This window comes from Schistocerca cancellata, chromosome 7 (genome assembly GCF_023864275.1).
Source record: "Schistocerca cancellata isolate TAMUIC-IGC-003103 chromosome 7, iqSchCanc2.1, whole genome shotgun sequence".
Lineage (NCBI taxonomy): Eukaryota > Metazoa > Arthropoda > Insecta > Orthoptera > Acrididae > Schistocerca > Schistocerca cancellata.
This window is the reverse complement of record NC_064632.1, coordinates 1,904,252-1,923,345: the sequence shown is the minus strand read 5'-3', so window position 1 is coordinate 1,923,345 and position 19,094 is coordinate 1,904,252. Positions and strand designations below refer to the sequence as shown.

General features: G+C 42.7%; 1 protein-coding gene across 1 annotated transcript in view; it reads left to right on the top strand.

Annotated features, from left to right (window-relative positions):
* The window catches only part of LOC126092052 (TATA-box-binding protein), a 66,536-nt gene extending 55,241 nt beyond the window's left edge, over positions 1–11,295 (top strand). The window contains exon 6 of the mRNA XM_049907460.1: positions 10,802–11,295. Coding sequence (XP_049763417.1) covers positions 10,802–10,878 — 77 coding nt within the window. The 3' untranslated portion in view covers positions 10,879–11,295. The remainder of the gene's footprint in view (positions 1–10,801) is intronic.
* The last annotated feature ends 7,799 nt before the right edge of the window (positions 11,296–19,094 follow it).

Genomic DNA, 19,094 nt, shown 5'->3' with positions numbered 1-19,094 from the left:
TTACCCTTAAGCCTTTAATCTACTCCTTCCTTTGTTTGTACGGACTAGTACTATCCTATACAGCTTTCTGTAGTCTGTAGAACCTCTAGAGAAAATTGATGATCCTGTTCTTTCCAACATCCATAAATCTTAATAACACTAGAGATATTAAGAATTCAAACTTACCAGAATAATTCCTACCCAATATGTGATTTCTATCACTATACTGCCCTTTTCCCCCTTAGGCACAGTACTTATCCCTAACCTATGGGAAACCTTTATCATGCCGTTCTGGTAGGTACGCCCCTTTCTTCTACCTATATTCTAAGGTACAGGTCAATTGCCTTCTTGGTGCCCCTGCCTGCACAGCATAGGTCAGCCTCTCTTTGGTCTGCCTATCTGCCCTTTTTTATATACATGTATATACATACAAAGTTTGCCAAGGTAATCCCATTCCTGATGTCCAGGCGGAGCTTCAAGGAATCCTCAGAACCTGAGGCCCCCCTACAAAACCTTTCACGTGACTCCATCAACCTCCTGACCCCACCGACACCCCGCACCCCTACCTTCTACCTACTTCCGAAAATTCACAAACCCAATCATCCCGGCCGCCCCTTTGTAGCCCTAACTCACAACTTCTTCACTTTCGAAGGCCAGACATACCAACAATTAAAGGGAACAGCCATGGGTACCAGGATGGCCCCCTCGTATGCCAACCTATTTATGGGTTGCTTAGAGGATGCCTTCTTGGTTACCCACGCCTGCCTACCCAAAGTTTGGTACAGATTTATTGATGACATCTTCATGATCTGGACTCACAGTGAAAAAGAACTCCAGAATTTCCTCTCCAACCTCAACTCCTTTGGTTCCATCAGATTCACCTGGTCCTACTCCAAATCCCATGCCACTTTCCTTGCCATTGACCTCCATCTGTCCAATGGCCAGCTTCATACATCCGTCCACATCAAACCCACCAACAAGCAACAGTACCTCCATTTTGACAACTTCCACACATTCCATATCAAACGGTCCCTTCCCTACAGCCTAGGTCTTCGTGGCGAACGAATCTGCTCCAGTCCTGAATCCCTGAACCATTACACCAACAACCTGAAAACAGCTTTCGCATCCCGCAACTACCCTCCCCCTGGTACAGAAGCAAATAACCAGAGCCACTTCCTCATCCCCTCAAACCCAGAACCTCCCACAGAAGAATCCCAAGAGTGCCCCACTTGTAACAGGATACTTTCCGGGACTGGATCAGACTTTGAATGTGGCTCTCCAGCAGGGATACAACTTCCTCAAATCCTGCCGTGAAATGAGATCCATCCTTCACGAAATCCTCCCCACTTGACCAAGAGTGTCTTTCCGCCGTCCACCTAACCTTTACCGAGCGGGGTGGCGCAGTGGTTAGACACTGGACTCGCATTCGGGAGGACGACGGTTCAATCCCGCGTCCGGCCATCCTGATTTAGGTTTTCCGTGATTTCCCTAAATCACTCCAGGCAAATGCCGGGATGGTTCCTCTGAAAGGGCACGGCCGACTTCCTTCCCAATCCTTCCCTAATCCGATGAGACCGATGACCACGCTGTCTGGTCTCCTTCCCCAAACCAACCAACCAACCAACCACCTAACCTTTGTAACCTCCTGGTTCATCCCTAAGAAATCCCCAAACCACCTTCCCTACCCTCTGACTCCTACCCCTGTAACCGCCCTCGGTGTAAAACCTGTCCCATGCACCCTCCCACCACCACCATCTCCAGTCCTGTAACCCGGAAGGTGTACACGATCAAAGGCAGAGCCATGTGCGACAGCACCCACGTGTTTTACCAACTGACCTGCCTAACTGTGAAGCTTTCTATGTGGCAATGACCAGCAACAAACTGTCCATTCGCATGAATGGACACAGGCAGACAGTGTTTGTTGGTAATGAGGATCACCCTGTGGCTAAACATGCCTTGGTGCACGGCCAGCACATGTTGGCACTGTGTTACACCATCTGGGTTATCTGGATACTTCCCACTGACACCAACCTATCAGGACTTTGGAGATGGGAACTTGCCCTTCAATATATCCTCTCTTCCCGTTACCCGCCATGCCTCAACCTCCGCTAATTTCAAGTTGCCGTCGCTCATACCTCACCTGTCATTCAGCAACATCTTTGCCTCTATACTTCTGCCTCGACTGACATCTCTGCCCAAACGCTTTGCATTTAAATATGTACACACAAAATTCAAGCTTTCACAACCAACGGTTGCTTCATCAGGAAAGAGGGAAGGAGAGGGAAAGACAAAATGATGTGGGTTTTAAGGGAGAGGGGAAGGAGTCATTCCAATCCCGGGAGCGGAAAGACTTACCTTAGGGGGAAAAAAGGACAGGTATACACTTGCACACACACACCCATATCCAACCGCACATACACAGACACAAGCAGCCACAGGGTGATCCTCATTACCAACAAACACTGTCTGCCTGTGTCCATTCATGCGAATGGACAGTTTGTTGCTGGTCATTCCCACATAGAAAGCTTCACAGTTAGGCAGTTCAGTTGGTAAATCACATGGGTGCTTTCACACGTGGCTCTGCCTTTGATCGTGTACACCTTCCGGGTTACAGGACTGGAGATGGTGGTGGTGGGAGGGTGCATGGGACAGGTTTTACACCGGGGGCGGTTGCAAGGGTAGGAGCCAGAGGGTAGGGAAGGTGGTTTGGGGATTTCATAGGGATGAACTAAGAGGTTACGAAGGTTAGGTGGATGGCGGAAAGACACTCTTGGTGGAGTGGGGAGGATTTCATGAAGGATGGATCTCATTTCAGGGCAGGATTTGAGGAAGTCATATCCCTGCTGGAGAGCCACATTCACAGTCTGATCCAGTCCCGGAAAGTATCCTGTCACAAGTGGGGCACTTTTGGGGTTCTTCTGTAGGAGGTTCTGGGTTTGAAGGGATGAGGAAGTGGCTCTGGTTATTTGCTTCTGTACCAGGTCGGGAGGGTAGTTGCGGGATGCGAAAGCTGTTTTCAGGTTGTTGGGGTAATGGTTCAGGGATTCCGGACTGGAGCAGTTTCGTTTGCCACGAAGACCTAGGCTGTAGGGAAGGGACCGTTTGATGTGGAATGGGTGGCAGCTGTCATAATGGAGGTACTGTTGCTTGTCGGTGGGTTTGATGCGGACGGACGTGTGAAGCTGGCCATTGGACAGATGGTCAACGTCAAGGAAAATGGCATGGGATTTAGAGTAGGACCAAAGGAGTTGAGGTTGGAGAGGAAATTCTGGAGTTCTTCTTCACTGTGAGTCCAGACCATGAAGATGTCATCAATAAATCTGTACCAAACTTTGGGTTTGCAGGCCTGGGTAACCAAGAAGGCTTCCTCTAAGCGACCCATGAATAGGTTGGCGTACGAGGGGGCCATCCTGGTACCTATGGCTGTTCCCTTTAATTGTTGGTATGTCTGGCCTTCAAAAGTGAAGAAGTTGTGGGTCAGGATGAAGCTGGCTAAGGTAATGAGGAAAGAGGTTTTAGGTAGGGTGGCAGGTGATCGGCGTGAAAGGAAGTGCTCAATCGCAGCGAGGCCCTGGAAATGCGGAATATTTGTGTACAAGGAAGTGGCATCAATGGTTACAAGGATGGTTTCCGGGAGTAACAGATTGGGTAAGGATTCCAGGCGTTCGAGAAAGTGGTTGGTGTCTTTGATGAAGGATGGGAGACTGCATGTAATGGGTTGAAAGTGTTGATCTACGTATGCAGAGATACGTTCTGTGGGGGCTTGGTAACCAGCTACAATGGGGCGGCCGGGATGATTGGGTTTGTGAATTTTAGGTAGAAGGTAGAAGGTAGGGGTGCGGGGTGTCGGTGGGCTCAGGAGGTTGATGGTGTCAGGTGAAAGGTTTTGTAGGGGGCCTAAGGTTCTGAGGATTCCTTGAAGCTCCACCTGGACATCAGGAATGGGATTACCTTGGCAAACTTTGTATGTGATGTTGTCTGAAAGCTGACGCAGTCCCTCAGCCACATACTCCCGACGATCAAGTACCACTGTCGTGAAACCCTTGTCTGCTGGAAGAATGACGATGGAACGGTCAGCCTTCAGATCACGGATAGCTTGGGCTTCAGCAGTGGTGATGTTTGGAGTAGGATTAAGGTTTTTTATGAAGGATTGAGAAGCAAGGCTGGAAGTCAGAAATTCCTGGAAGGTCTGGAGGGGGTGATTTTGAGGAAGAGGAGGTGGGTCCCGATGTGACGGAGGACGGAACTGTTCCAGGCAGGGTTCAATTTGGATAGTGTCTTGGGGAGTTGGATCATTAGGAGTAGGATTAGGATCATTTTTCTTCGTGGCAAAGTGATATTTCCAGCAGAGAGTACGAGTGTAGGACAGTAAATCTTTGACAAGGGCTGTTTGGTTGAATCTGGGAGTGGGGCTGAAGGTGAGCCCTTTGGATAGGACAGAGGTTTCGGATTGGGAGAGAGGTTTGGAGGAAAGGTTAACTACTGAATTAGGGTGTGGTGGTTCTAGATTGTGTTGATTAGAATTTTGAGATTTTGGGGGGAGTGGAGCTGGAAGTGGGAGATTAAGTAGATGGGAGGGCTGGGTCTGTGTGCAATGAGAGGAGGTTGAGGTTTGATGGAAAGGTTGTGATGGGTGAGTGAGTTGCCTTTCCGGAGGTGGGAAACCAGGAGATGGATAGTTTTTTGAGGTGGAGGGTGGCATGCTGTTCTAATTTGCGGTTGGCCTGTAGGAGGATGCTCTGAACAGCCGGTGTGGATGTGGGAGAGGAAAGATTGAGGACTTTTATTAAGGATAGGAGTTGATGGGTGTGTTCATTGGCTGAGTTGATGTGTAGGTGAAGGATTAGGTGGGTGATGGCAATGGATTGTTCAGTTTGGAACTGGTATAGGGACTGATGGAAAGAAGGGTTGCATGGGAACTTTAAGTGTGAGGCCTTTGGGGGTAACGCCAAATGTCAGACAAGCCTGAGAAAATAAAATATGGGAGTGTAATCTGGCTAGGGCGAAGGCATGTTTGCGGAGGGAATGTAAATAAAACTTAATGGGGTCGTTGTGGGGGTGTTGTGAGGGTGACATGGTATTAGGTATTTCCCTCTTTCCTGATGAAGCAACTGTTTGTTGCGAAAGCTTGAATTTTGTGTGTATGTTTGTGTTTGTTTGTGTGTCTATCGACGTGCCAGCGCTTTCGTTTGGTGGGTCACGTCATCTTTGTTTTTGGATATATTTTTCCCACGTGGCATGTTTCCCTTGATTTATATATATATACACACCTAAAAATAAAGATGATGTGACTTACCAAATGAAAGTGCTGGCAGGTCGACAGACACACAAACATACACACAAAATTCAAGCTTTCGCAACAAACTGTTGCCTCATCAGGAAAGAGGGAAGGAGAGGGAAAGACGAAAGGATGTGGGTTTTAAGGGAGAGGGTAAGGAGTCATTCCAGTCCCGGGAGCGGAAAGACTTACTTTAGGGGGAAAAAAGGACGGGTATACACTCGCGCGCACACACACACATATCCATCCACACATATACAGACACAGCAGTAAACTTTTTCATCTCCACTTGTTTCTTAGTAATACTATGCAGTGTTGTGATTGGAATAAGATTGACAGTCTAACATTCAAAACTATGGAAGTTAGTGCAGAAATGTCTGCAAATAGGCAGAAGAAGAAGTTCAATAACTTACAGAACAACATTTCTGGAGGTTCAGTTGAGGACAATTCTCGAACTGTTATTAACCTGTCTGAGAAAGATTTGTCAAAAGTTGAAATTTCTGTACTAGCGAAAGGAGGCAATTTTACCCCAAAACTTACCCACAGAGGATATTGTAGCAAATATTGAGGCCGGTATCCGTCAACTGCCACAGCAGTCCGCTGACGTAATTAGGATGGAAATGGCTAGGATTTTACGTACGTGTAAGCCACCTAAAAGTAATTTGTCGCAGGCTCAAAGGAAGGCGCTGAGGGATATAAATGGAGATAAAAACATTATTGTTCTTAATGCAGATAAGGGTAATGCCACCGTCATACTGAACAGTGAGGACTATCATGGAAAAATCAATGACATTTTAGTTCCCTCCAATTACAAAAAACTCCAGAAAGATCCGACTATGAAGATTTTAAGAATTACAAATCGACTGGTGAAAGCGTCTTCATTTGGCTCCGACGATAAGAAGCTGCTTTGTAAAACAGAAGCATATCCACCTAGACTTTATGGCTTACCCAAAGTTCATAAACCTGGGATTCCGTTGAGGCCAATTGTCAGCGCTATAGGTGGACCAACACACGAGTTAGCTAGACACCTTGCCTCAATGCTGCAGCCTTATGTTGGTAGGACGGACAGTCATATTAAAAATTCAGCTCATTTCATTGACAAGTTAAAGGAAATGAGCGTGGGCCCGGATGATTTCCTCGTCAGTTTTGACGTTGTGTCATTATTTACCATGATTCCGGTAAACAAAGCTATCTTATGCATAGCGGATATTTTTCCTACCGATATTGTGGCATTATTCCGACACTGCCTCACCACAACCTACTTTCAATACAATAATGACTTTTATGAACAGATTGACGGGGTGGCTATGGGCAGTCCTCTCCATCCTGCTGTGGCTAACTTATTTATGGAGACTTTTGAACAATAGGCGTTGCAGACTGCCAGTAAGAGACCAGCCAGATGGTATCGCTACGTCGATGACACGTTCGTAGTATGGACACACGGAGCAGAGGAGTTGGATGCCTTCCTGACACATTTAAACAGCATTAATCCGAAAATCCAATTCACTATGGAGACGGAAAGGAATGGGCAATTGAACTTCCTGGATGTGTCTGTGATTAAACGACGGGACGGAACGTTGGGCCATAAGGTGCATAGAGAGCCCACGCATACTGATTGTTATCTACACAAAGAATCAAACCACCACCCTAGACAAAAAAGAGGTGTAATGAAAACTTTGGTAGACAGGGCGTACAAACTTCGTGAACCTGTTTATTTAAAAGATGAGATTGAACATCTACGGTCAACGCTCGTGAAGAATGGCTATTCTAGCAAGGATATAGATCGAGCACTTCGCTCTAGGCAGAGAATCAGGAGTAACGATGAACAACAGTCGTCCAAGGGCAAAGTTTTTCTTCCGTTCATTAGTAAGGTCACAGACCGCATTGGGAAAGTTTTAGGCAAGTATGGGGTGGAAACTATTTTCAGACCCACCCGAAAAATAAAAGAATTTTTAAGGTCGGCAAAAGATGCACGAGACCCTTTGGCTACACCGGGGGTATATAAAATTCCTTGTAGTTGTGGACAGGTTTACGTCGGTACCACAAAGAGAAGTGTGAACACCCGTCTTGTTGAACATAAGAGGAATTGCCACCTGGGTCACACGGATAAATCGGCCGTAGCGGAACATGTTTACCAGGAAGGTGATCATGAAATAAAATTCAGCGAGACGAGCGTCATATCAAAAACCTCGCATTATTATGCACACTTGTATAGAGAGGCTATCGAGATTGATAAACACCGTAATAATTTTAACAGAAAAGACGAAGGTGTTAAACTGGATAAAATTTGGATGTCAGCGTTGCACCGCAAGCGTGACGATCGATTACTTTCAATCGAGAATGTTGGCATTACCAGAGACAATCTCATAGCCGACGCCACGTGATCGACTGTGGCGCCCTCTGTACTGCCTATATAATCAGCGCTTCGTCGAGTTCTCTTCGCAGTTCACCGCTTTACCTCCGAGGATATCTCCCGCAGTCGGAGACGAAACGTCAGGAGAGTGTTTTATACTTCGACCACGGCCTATCAGCCCGGAAGTTTTAAGTGAAGACAATACCGGCCGTGAAAGCTTACATTGTATGATTTTTTCACCCTTTTTTTCCTTTTAAGCAGAAATCAATTCTGCGTAACAGTTTTCTTGACTTGATACTCCCAGTTGCTATGGCAACTCAGTATCTTCTTATCTCTACATCTGTCGTAAAATTCCCGCTTTCTTCGGTCCTGTCACGGTCGCCACATTGTAGCGTTTTCTTGACAACCGGAGACTGTGTGTGGTGCTGGGGTGCGAGCCTCTCACGTCTCTCGCGGGTGACACACACACTGCGTGCAGCCGATCTTCTTCTCAGGACAGACAGCTGCGTTGATCTTCACAGTGCTTCTTCTCCGAAGATTTCGTGCTGCTTAGGGAAATGATACTGAACTATTTCTCTTCTTTTGAAATGATTTCTTACTCTCAAATACTTTCACATCAACTTCGCTATATTTTCTTCTCCACAATAAAATAACCGCTCAAGTTTCACATGCGATTTCAAGTCTTGTAAATCAACCACATCTGAAAACATTGGTACTTAACATTTGTCATTACAGTCTCTTTTGGTTTTAATAACCCTTGTCGAAACAGTTCTTGCTCCTAGCAAGTCAAACAACAGAGTATATATGAGTGTCTAGATAAAACATATTTCATTTGTTCCCAACAGTCACCACTATTCCACTGCCTAAGAGTAACCCTTGATTACTCCTCGTACTGGACATACGGCTTCCAATGCGCACGTGGCCACTACTTGCGCCGATAGACCACCACAACTTAAGTCTTCTCGTAACACACGCCCATCCTGCACACACGTAAACCGTGGTGCAGTAGACACATTTCCATCTCTCACTCTCATTCGTAAAATATTGGGCATTCGAGACAGTGGAAAGCCGAGGGTCTCTAGAGTTTGCGTGGAAATTCTCGAGGCACTACAGATTCTCCTTGAACATTTTGTGCACTTTTGCATTGATTTCTGGAGTAGTGACACATCTTAGCTGACCACTGCATGGATCACCATCTAAGCTCTCCCAACCAAATTTAAATTCATTTGTCCACTTCCAACAGTTTAATATGAAGATATGAAGGAGCAGAGTCCCCATTGTATTCTGGAAATTGGCATGTATGTCCTTTGCTTTCATACCTTTCTTTACGAAGTACTTAATCACTGCTCAAATCTCGAGTCCACCCCCCCCCCCCCCCCCCCCTACCCCATCTTCTCATATTCCTACATGCACGAGAACGACAACAGAGCCACATCACCGCCACAACTCTTTTCCAAGAGCACTGATATGGCATGTGTTTACAGGCAACAGTCCAATGAATATCACATTAACAACTCTTTGTGCTAGTGCTGAGCTCTCATGGTGATTCTGAGAACTTTTCAAACCACCCCCGTGTAATCATTTACAAATTAAAGATATAGATGTGAATGTTGAATATTATGTTGCTTGGAAACTGGAGGGAACTCATCTGTAGAATTTCAATTGGAAAATATTACAAAACTGGTATGATTACATAAAGTCTGTCTCTCTCTCTCTCTCTCTCTCTCTCTCTCTCTCTCTTTCTCACTCACCCCCCCTTCCCTCTCTCACCCCTCTTCCTTTTTTTCCCTTTCCTCTCCAGGATATACACATATTTTTCCACCCCCTTTTCTTGGATATTTTTCTTTTGGATGTTCATGATGCCATTTGAATTTTGAAGGAATCATTGATAAGGAGTTTATTGTCTGAGCTTTTTATATAAGGCAAGTAGGGTGTATTCTAAAAGTATTATCAGAATAGATAATTGTGGATGGAAGGTAAATAATAGTAGGTCTGTAGTTGTATTTGTTTATTATTTATTGCTGATTAAGATTGTCTTGAATTCTAAAACAAGTCAAACTGTGTGTGTGTGTGTGTGTGTGTGTGTGTGTGTGTGTGTGTGTGTGTGTAAAACTATCCATATATAAGTGATAACTAGGATCAGAGAAATCTGTATTTTATCTTTGTTTAAGGTAACTTCCCGTTAACTACCTTATAGCTATTTCCCATCCAGCCTTACTAGCTACAATCTTAATTAACTAATAACTGACTGTAGTCTTGAGATTTCTCGAAATACCTCTCCTGCTTCTATCCTGGTGTAATTATTTTGTCTTATGCCTGTTCACCTCTCAACAGTTCTTCCATACAATGAGCAGTGAACTGTCCATACTGTTATACTAAACAACCAGTTCACCTTAAATGATTGACATTAATGTATCACATTTTTATGCACAGCTACAATACTGCATTTATTCATAAACTGGACTATATTTGGTCGGACAATATAATTATATAATTACTTTTCTGTGGAATTTATTGTTTGTATTCTCTAATTTAATCCAAGACCCCCAAAATCACAGTTTTATTTTCTTTACTTCTCTCTTACACAATGACCAGAACAAGTCAGCAACAATTTGTATTCGTACTCACTTTTTTTTTGTTCCATCTTCATTCTAGATCCTTTTAATGCTTGTTTTAGCATTTTCTTGGTTTTTAGAATGCCTTCACTATACTTATCTTTGGCAGATTTGATCTCAAAATCCTCACATAGATCTGTATTGGCTTTGGCGAATGCAAATCAGAATACCATTATAGTTATGATGGATCTTCATTCCATGGCGATCTTGATGGTCTGTTTAACTTTCGCAGTTTCTGATGCATATTTTAACATCGGTACTAGTTTGCTGTTATGTATATTGCAACATAGGTGCCCACTTTATTGTTTTTGTTATTTTCTTGCTACCCTCCCTTATAGTTTATACTTTGCCCCCCCTCCCCTGCGGTTTGTGACTCTTTTAAGTTTATTCTCCATTTCACTAGTATTACAAGACATGTTTTATTTTCTTAACTTCTTATTACTAATCATGACACTAGGTTTGTATTGTATAGTCAGCTACAATGCTCGCTCATACATCCACATCACTGTCTTGTGAAATACACGTTAGTTAATTTGACATTTAACAGACTTAAAATAATGTTCATCCATTTTTCAGGTGCAAAGATACGGCAAGAAATATACGAAGCTTTTGATAACATTTATCCAATACTGAAAAGTTTCAAGAAGCAATGACAGTTATTTTCCTTTTACTATCCAGAGATGCCTGGCATTCCTCTCAAGGGGAGAGAGCAAGACAAACAGGAAACTCAAAGGACAGAATAAATTTGTAATTACTGTAAATTAATGTCTACCCTACTGCGTTTATAGCAGCTTAATGTGTAACTCCCATGGAGTTGTAAAATTTATTGACTACATTTGTATGTGGGGCGGCTCTGCAAGTGCTTGAAGACATATGGGTGCTGTTATGTATAAAGTATTCAGAATGTCCTCACCAAAGTGATTTTGTATTGAACATATTAATTTAGGAATGGTAACTCATGTCTGTGCCTCTAATTGAATTGTATTATATCATGGTCAGCTGTTGTGAACACCTTACTGGATTGCATCCTTTCACCATTAGACAGCAATAAAATTTTTATTTAATCGGCTTGTCTTACTTTCTGGTATATTTTTAAGAAAGTGCTGTAACTCTTTTCAGTGAGAGTTGTCTTTATGTTTTCAGTTGAAAAATCACTTTTTCATGTAGATCATGCTTAAAAAGTTGTGATTGTAAATCTTCTAGTGTTGAATAAGACTAAAAAGTAAACTATGCTGATGTTGTATGTTGTGTTTTGGACATGGTACTTATGCATAGATAACATACATAGACAACAAACACAACAAAAATCTGTTTTTGGGGTGAAGAAGGGGGTAAAATTGTGTAGTACAAATTTAAAGAGGTTAACAGCAAAAAAAAAAAAAAAAAAAAAAAAAATGTAGTCCATTACACTTGCACTGCTGCTGCAAGGAGGCATTGCTGACTTGCTTGGACAGTGCAGATGTGCATTGTTTTAAACATGGGACTAACTTACAGGCTGGTGATTGATAGCTGGTTGAACATTTAGCCTACCAATTTCAATATTGTGTAGGTTCAGTAGAGTTTGAGAGGATGAAGATAGTTTGTCATGGATATTGTACAGTTATGGGTGCAAAGACTTAAACTGCTGCTCTTATCTGTACAGAGTTGCAGCACCTTCATCTACATCTACATCTACATTTATACTCCGCAAGCCACCCAACGGTGTGTGGTGGAGGGCACTTTACGTGCCACTGTCATTATCTCCCTTTCCTGTTCCAGTCGCGTATGGTTCGCGGGAAGAACGACTGTCTGAAAGCCTCTGTGCGCGCTCTAATCTCTCTAATTTTACATTCGTGATCTCCTCAGGAGGTATAAGTAGGGGGAAGCAATATATTCGATACCTCATCCAGAAACGCACCCTCTCGAAACCTGGCGAGCAAGCTACACCGCGATGCAGAGCGCCTCTCTTGCAGAGTCTGCCACTTGAGTTTGTTAAACATCTCCGTAACGCTATCACGGTTACCAAATAACCCTGTGACGAAACGCGCCGCTCTTCTTTGGATCTTCTCTATCTCCTCCGTCAACCCGATCTGGTACGGATCCCACACTGATGAGCAATACTCAAGTATAAGTCGAACGAGTGTTTTGTAAGCCACCTCCTTTGTTGATGGACAACATTTTCTAAGGACTCTCACAATGAATCTCAACCTTACTATCACATTTGGTGTCAGTGCAATGGTTGATGCTGGTGAAGTAGGTTTTTTTTTTTTTTTTGTTTACTTCTAGAACTGATACCACAGTTGTTTCAGTTGCACTTTAAACCGTTTTGCCGACTGCGGTGGTCTAGTGGTTCTAGGCGCGCAGTCTGGAACCGCGGGACTGCTACAGTCGCAGGTTCGAATCCTGCCTCGGGCATGGATGTGTGTGATGTCCTTAGGTTAGTTAGGTTTAATTAGTTCTAAGTTCTAGGTGACTAATGACCTCAGAAGTTAAGTCGCATAGTGCTCAGAGCCATTTGAACCATTTTTAAACCGTTTTGCAGTTTATGGTGCTGTTTACAAATCTAGACTACTCATTCCAGACACAGGGAAATTTGCCATGCTCACAATGGGATCACAACTGTGTCAATAACAATAACAGTAACAACTACACATTCACAATTATTGTGTGTGTGTGTGTGTGTGTGTGTGTGTGTGTGTGTGTGTGTGTGTGTGTGCGTTTGTGCATGCTTGCTGTGATGACAAGTGGTACAAAGTTCAAGCAGGACATGAGTATGGCTCATTAAGCTGTGACAGTGGTTGGAGACTGACTATCAGATACGAATTTCTAGACTATAAATGTGTGTTACAGGAATCGCTTGTGAACACATGTTGATGTTGTACAGCAAAGAAATAAATGAGCCAGGGTGGAACATAAAAGAAATTGTGGAGTGTGAACCTGGGGAGGGAGGGGGCAGAGGAGGGAACAGGAATGGAGATACGAGCCTGTGGAGGATTGAGACTAGAGGAGATTAATACCATGTGAGTTACAGGGAAAAGAATATGTTGGAGGGACATCACCCACTTCGGAAAATGTAGTATTGGGTGGTAAGATACAGGTGCGATGTTTTGGGTTGTAGCTGTTAATGTCAGCCACATTATTATGAGCAGTATGCCCAGAAACGGGAAAGTCTAGTTGGTTCTTGGCAGTGACCAATCATATAGTTGGTTTGTGGCTGTACTGATGTCGAATTCTGTACATTGGTTACAGTAATTTTAATAGATCGTATTCACACAGGTGCCCTGTCTTTGATGACACAATAAGAGCCTGAGAGAAGTATAGCACTTGTGTCCTCCACCGGGACATTGGAAGGAATGAGTAGGCTCACAGGGATGATATTTCTGTCCTCAGCTCAAGATGAGAGTAGCTGAATATATTTTGGAGATTATGGCTCAATTTTCTTAGTCATAGTAGTATTGTATGGCAAAGGAGGTCCTCATTTATGGCTAGTTTATCATCTGTAAAACACAAATATTGGAAAACAGCACACACTAACAGAAACAAAGCGCGAAGAAAAAGTTCTTACATGAAATCTAGGAAAATTACCAACACTATCAAACAAATTGGCAAATCTTACACATAAATACTAAGTAATCCCAAGAAAACATTAAAGAATCGTCTAGAATCATTTAAAGAATAATTGCAGTGCAACATAATTTTAGAAAACATTCAAGAAGGAACTGTAAGTTTATCACCCTCTGCCCCCCCCCCCCCCCCCTCTCATAACCTTGCGGTCTGGAGAAGAAAGTGGGGGCAGAGCACATAATACAGACAGCTGTACATGATTAGCTAACTGCTTTAGAAAGCTTCTCCACTATTACAAACCTAAGAAAAAAGACTACCATTCCAACAACCTGAAACTCAAAATAGATTCCATTCTGTGTACTTTAGAAGAAATAAGAATAATAGCCCAAAAAACAGACTAGCATTCCAACAACCTGAAAATCAAAATAGATTCCAGTCCGCTTACTTTAGAAGAAATAAAAATGATAGTCCAAAAACTGTAAAGCATGAAGTATCTGTAGGAGACTGAATAACAACAGAAGTGTGGAAACTTTATGGTCCACATTTGGAAAGTTTCTGCTACAGCTAATCATATAAAATTAGTGGTAAGAGGATTGGAAATGGCACCAATCCTCATACTTCACAAAAAGAGACGTAAGCAATTCCCCCCTCCAGGAGGCTGACAGTTCTTTTGTGAGTACTTGCTTGGCTGCCATGGGGCCACATCCTTTCCAGCATTACTTCCTTTCCATGCTGCAAGCTTATATTTGCACTATCCCTTTCCCCCTCTGCCTCTTCATCTGATGATTTTCTTGGTGCAGATTCTGCTTGGACCTGGTATGTGACTGGGACTCGAGTTTCCAGTTCCAATGTTTCCCACAACTTTTCATTAAATAAATACATGGCCCCTATTGTTGTGTTTGATGTGCCACCAATTTTCAAAATGCTCCAGAAGTGCTGGCTGGGTGGTGTCTATGGGGAGAGCCCCGGTTCAGAGTGGATGGCCCCATGGCAGATGAGTTGCAAGTTAAGCAGATGAAGTTATCTCTCACTGGTGCTCGTACAGCCCCAGCAGTCTCTATGGAAGGAAAGAATCTGTTTAATGCAGAGAGATATTTCCCTAAAATGTTCCCTTCCCTGGCTGTGCCATGGGAGCAATGAAGATCTACCTAAGTGACAAGCAGAGAAATACTCCGACAATACTTGGCTTGCACAAGGAGTGGTGGGGACTCCTCCTTGGCCAGAAAGCCCTTATTCTTTATGGAGAAATTAGAAGACAAGTTTGGCGTAATGGCAACCATCTCTAAAACAAAAAGTGGATCAATGTTGATCAAAACAGCATCCCCCGCGCAGTCCCGGGTGCTGCTCACTTGTAACAAGCTGGGTGACATATCGGTGACTGTCACTCCCCGTATTGGTCTAAATATGGTTCAGGGCATCGTTTTCCACCGAGACCTGCTCTTGCAATTTGATGATGAGCTATGGTCAACTTGGAGCAACGGGACTTGCACTTTATCATGTACATCAGGGACCAAAGGACAGAACGAAACTGTCTGTACATCATAACATGGATTTAAACTTTGCTTACCAAAGCAAAGTTAGTGCCTTCTCCTAAACTGACACCATTTTCGCTCGAACAGACAACTGCGAAAGAATGAAGGTGCACCAAATGTTGACAAAAATAAGGCAACAACATTAGATCCTTCTGCAGCAAGTGGATAAGAAAGATATATTTTCTGTTTTAAAATGCCTCAAAAAGAGGACATTTTGTTGTAGACACCCTGTACTTGACACAAAAGAAAACCAGAAAATTATTAGCTGTTTTTGACAAATGTGGACTAGTTATGCAGGTACAACATATAATATTCGAATATTGACCTGAGAGTGGCTTACAGCATAGTAAATGTCGGGAAACCTCTCCCATAACTGTAAGACACTTCAAAAATTATGATTTTAATGATCACTTCAGAGCTGCTCAGCAATAGAAAATTATGTGTTAATTTTCAAAACACCCATAATTGGTGGTGGAAAACAAAAAATGGTCTTCGCCAATGAAGTGTGCTTGCTCCCACACTATTTAGTTTGTACATCAATGACCAGCCATGTAATAAGGCTTCCACCTAAACTTTTTATACAGCTGATCTGCCCCTCTTGACCCAGAAAAACACATCAGAAGATGTCAAAAGACAACTTTCATTGCTCTTGGTGACTCGGAAGAGTATTACGAAGCCAAATCACAGGAAAACAGTAGTCAGTGCTTTCCATCTCTGAAACAAAGATGCCAACTACAAGTTAAAAACGTCATGGCTGGGAACTCCTCTCAGTCACAGCTCTACCCCTAAATACTTCAGAATTATTCATGACAGGAGTCGGACTTTTAAGGAGCAATGCTGTGCTTTCTGAATGAATGTTGCAGCATGAAACAATGCCCTAAGAAAACTCAAAGGCACAAAGCAGAACTGCATCTTGGGAGCAGGCCTGTATGTAACTAGAGACCTTCCACTGCCAAGTCCCAAATGGCCAAACAAAGTACTGCAACACTCTGCTTGATACTAGAGCGCAGCAAGAGGTGTGGATCTGTCTATGTCAATGCTGATACCATTTGCTGTTTGCTGAACTGCAGATACTCATCTTATTGTACCCGATTACAATGTTTAGAAAACAGAACTGCATCTTCTTGTACTGCACTGATGGCTTCATTCATAGTAAATCATGACCTCAGTCGGGCAGTCCACACTATTAAGCAGGATATCTGGAATGAGATGTGTTTAACTAAAGTGAGCTATGAAAGGAAAGTAATGTTTTCTCAGAATGAATGCGAGCACATAGTGTCTTCAGCACTAACAGTGTTTGCTTGCACTTTTCTTGTGTTTGCTTTATTTATGTACCTGGGTAATGCAGTGTACATTGTGAAGAGTTTTGTTTACTTTCCCATGTTATGCCAGTGGCTAAGAAGTTTAGATAGAACTTTGAATTTTTAAGGAACTGATAATGACGATACCTCAAAATCATCTGACTGTGCACAGCTGAATATTGAAATAAAGAAGCAATCATTTTAAGAAAGTGTAATTGTAAAAAATGATAAAATGGGTTTAATCTTAATATTCACAGTTATGTTCAGGCTGTGAGTAGCTGTAGAATAATACTAAGTGGAAACAGAAATTAGTAGTATCTTGTATACTAATGCACTATCTTGTCCCGAAGAGAACAGAGCTAATCCAGGTCCCAAACCAGAAGACCACTCCCAAACAAGAGAAAAGCAAGCAGCAAATCACCTGTGGTCATATGGAGCAGAGGCATGTGTTATATATATCTGATAGTCCCTTACCACTAGAAGTACCACGTAGGTCATTATTGACCCACAAGTGTTTTTCAGAGGCCCTACTCCCCTCCATAATCATTGCAGGACCAAACGGTCTTGTGGCTTTTCATCATTTAAGGGGTTGTACAATTCGCCAAAATTTCTTCCTCCTAGCCCAGGTAGAAGCCTGAAAAATTTACCTGTTATAACAGTGGTTCACCTGTTATACCACGTGCACCATTTTTGATCCATATGCATTTTAACACAATTTGATATCAGTAAAACTGATTTCAGGACACAAAATAGTTTTTGGGCATGTTTTGACATTGTTCACGAAATGTTGGAGTATATTTTAACACTTTGGGCCGAAAAGAATGTGAAATATGAAGAATTTGGAGATCGGGCAGTACTTTATATCAGCACAGCTTTCCGTTTTCTATGGACTGACGACCTGTGGTGTGACACTGGGAAGCTACAGAGTAACATTTTATACAGTGGGGAATCTCCACTCCCCTTCCTACACTGCTGTCTGGGGCACTGCTAATAGTCCTCCTTCGTGACAGCAGATGTCAGCCGCGTCACCCTTACAGAATATCACAACTGACAACCTCTTCACCTCCATGAAACTGTCAGATGAGTGAAACAAAAAGGAACAAGTTTAGCTGGCATTCTTGGGAGAACACTCAATGAGGTCCCTTCTGCGGCGCGAAGTGGAGATGACAAACTGTATGCAACACACAAGTCAGGCAACAATCTTCTCACAGCATACCGAGGGAAAAAGGAAATATAGTCCTTATTCTGAGTAATATGCATGCTGGAGGTCAGGTGAATGAGAATACTGAGAAGACACTTTCAGAAACTGTGAAGTTTTATAAAGAAATTAAGTATGGACTTGATATAGTTGACCAAATGGCTGGACACTATAGTGCCCAAGCTGGCACCCACCGATGGCCAGTGCAGATCTTTTACAACATTCTTGATCTTGCCACGATCAAAGCTCACACAGTTTTGAAATTACTCACCTCTAAGATGATTTCACATTGAGACTTTGTTCTCAGAGTAGCAGATGAGTTTGCTGCTGTCTAAAAACTGCAGAGAGGAGCCAATCTCCCCTTGCAAGCACTCAATACCAGCATTAGCCAATAGGGGAATAGAAGGTGTTGTCAGATTCAGGTTTCCTGCTAACAAGAAAACAACAAGGTGAAATAAAACATCAAATGTATGATTCAAGTGCAACAAGTATGTGTGCAAAAGTTTCCAAGCAAAAGCACTTGTCGAATATTTGCACTGTGAGCCCATCCCAACTTAGGCAATTCTGTCAAGTTCTTAAGTATTTCCAAATATTTATAATTATGGACAGAAAGTATTTGTTCTAATGTTTTAGTTATTTGATTGTTCTAATGTTTTAGTTATTTGATTGCAAAAAGCAAGGAAACACGTATAGTGTTTGTCACCTGCTGCATTTTAGAATCTTTCACAAATAATTGGTACTTATGCAATTTGTCTGTAAAAGTATAAATACTATTAGTAGTCACAAAAACATTGTAACATTGTTTTAATTACTTGTTTTGATGATGACTGATGAAAGATTGTGGAATTTCCTCCATAAAATTTAAAATAAAAAAAAAGTTTATTTCTGAATATTTATGTTTGACAGTGTACTATTAATTTTAGAGACCAAATTATCCTTTGGTTGCACTTTAGAGTCTTCCTGAACATATTGTCAACATGCGACACTCAAAACAGCACCCAAATACGAATAAAATGGTGGTTTCCTTCTGTGAGTAAAAAGTGACCCACACGATACTACTAGGGGTACGGCAAAGTCTGGTACTTCTAGTTAACTGTGTTGATTTCTGCATCCATTTTGATGTCGGGTAAGGATATTAACCTTTTAACTGGTGCACTGAGGCAGAACTTCCCTGAACTGTGCTATGAATCCATAGAGGGTGGTGGGAGGCAGGGTGCCTTTCACTGGATTCTCCCCGAGAGACTGCTGCACATTCGAAGTTGAAGACCCGTAGGGGCAAGAGGCTCAAGTAGTGG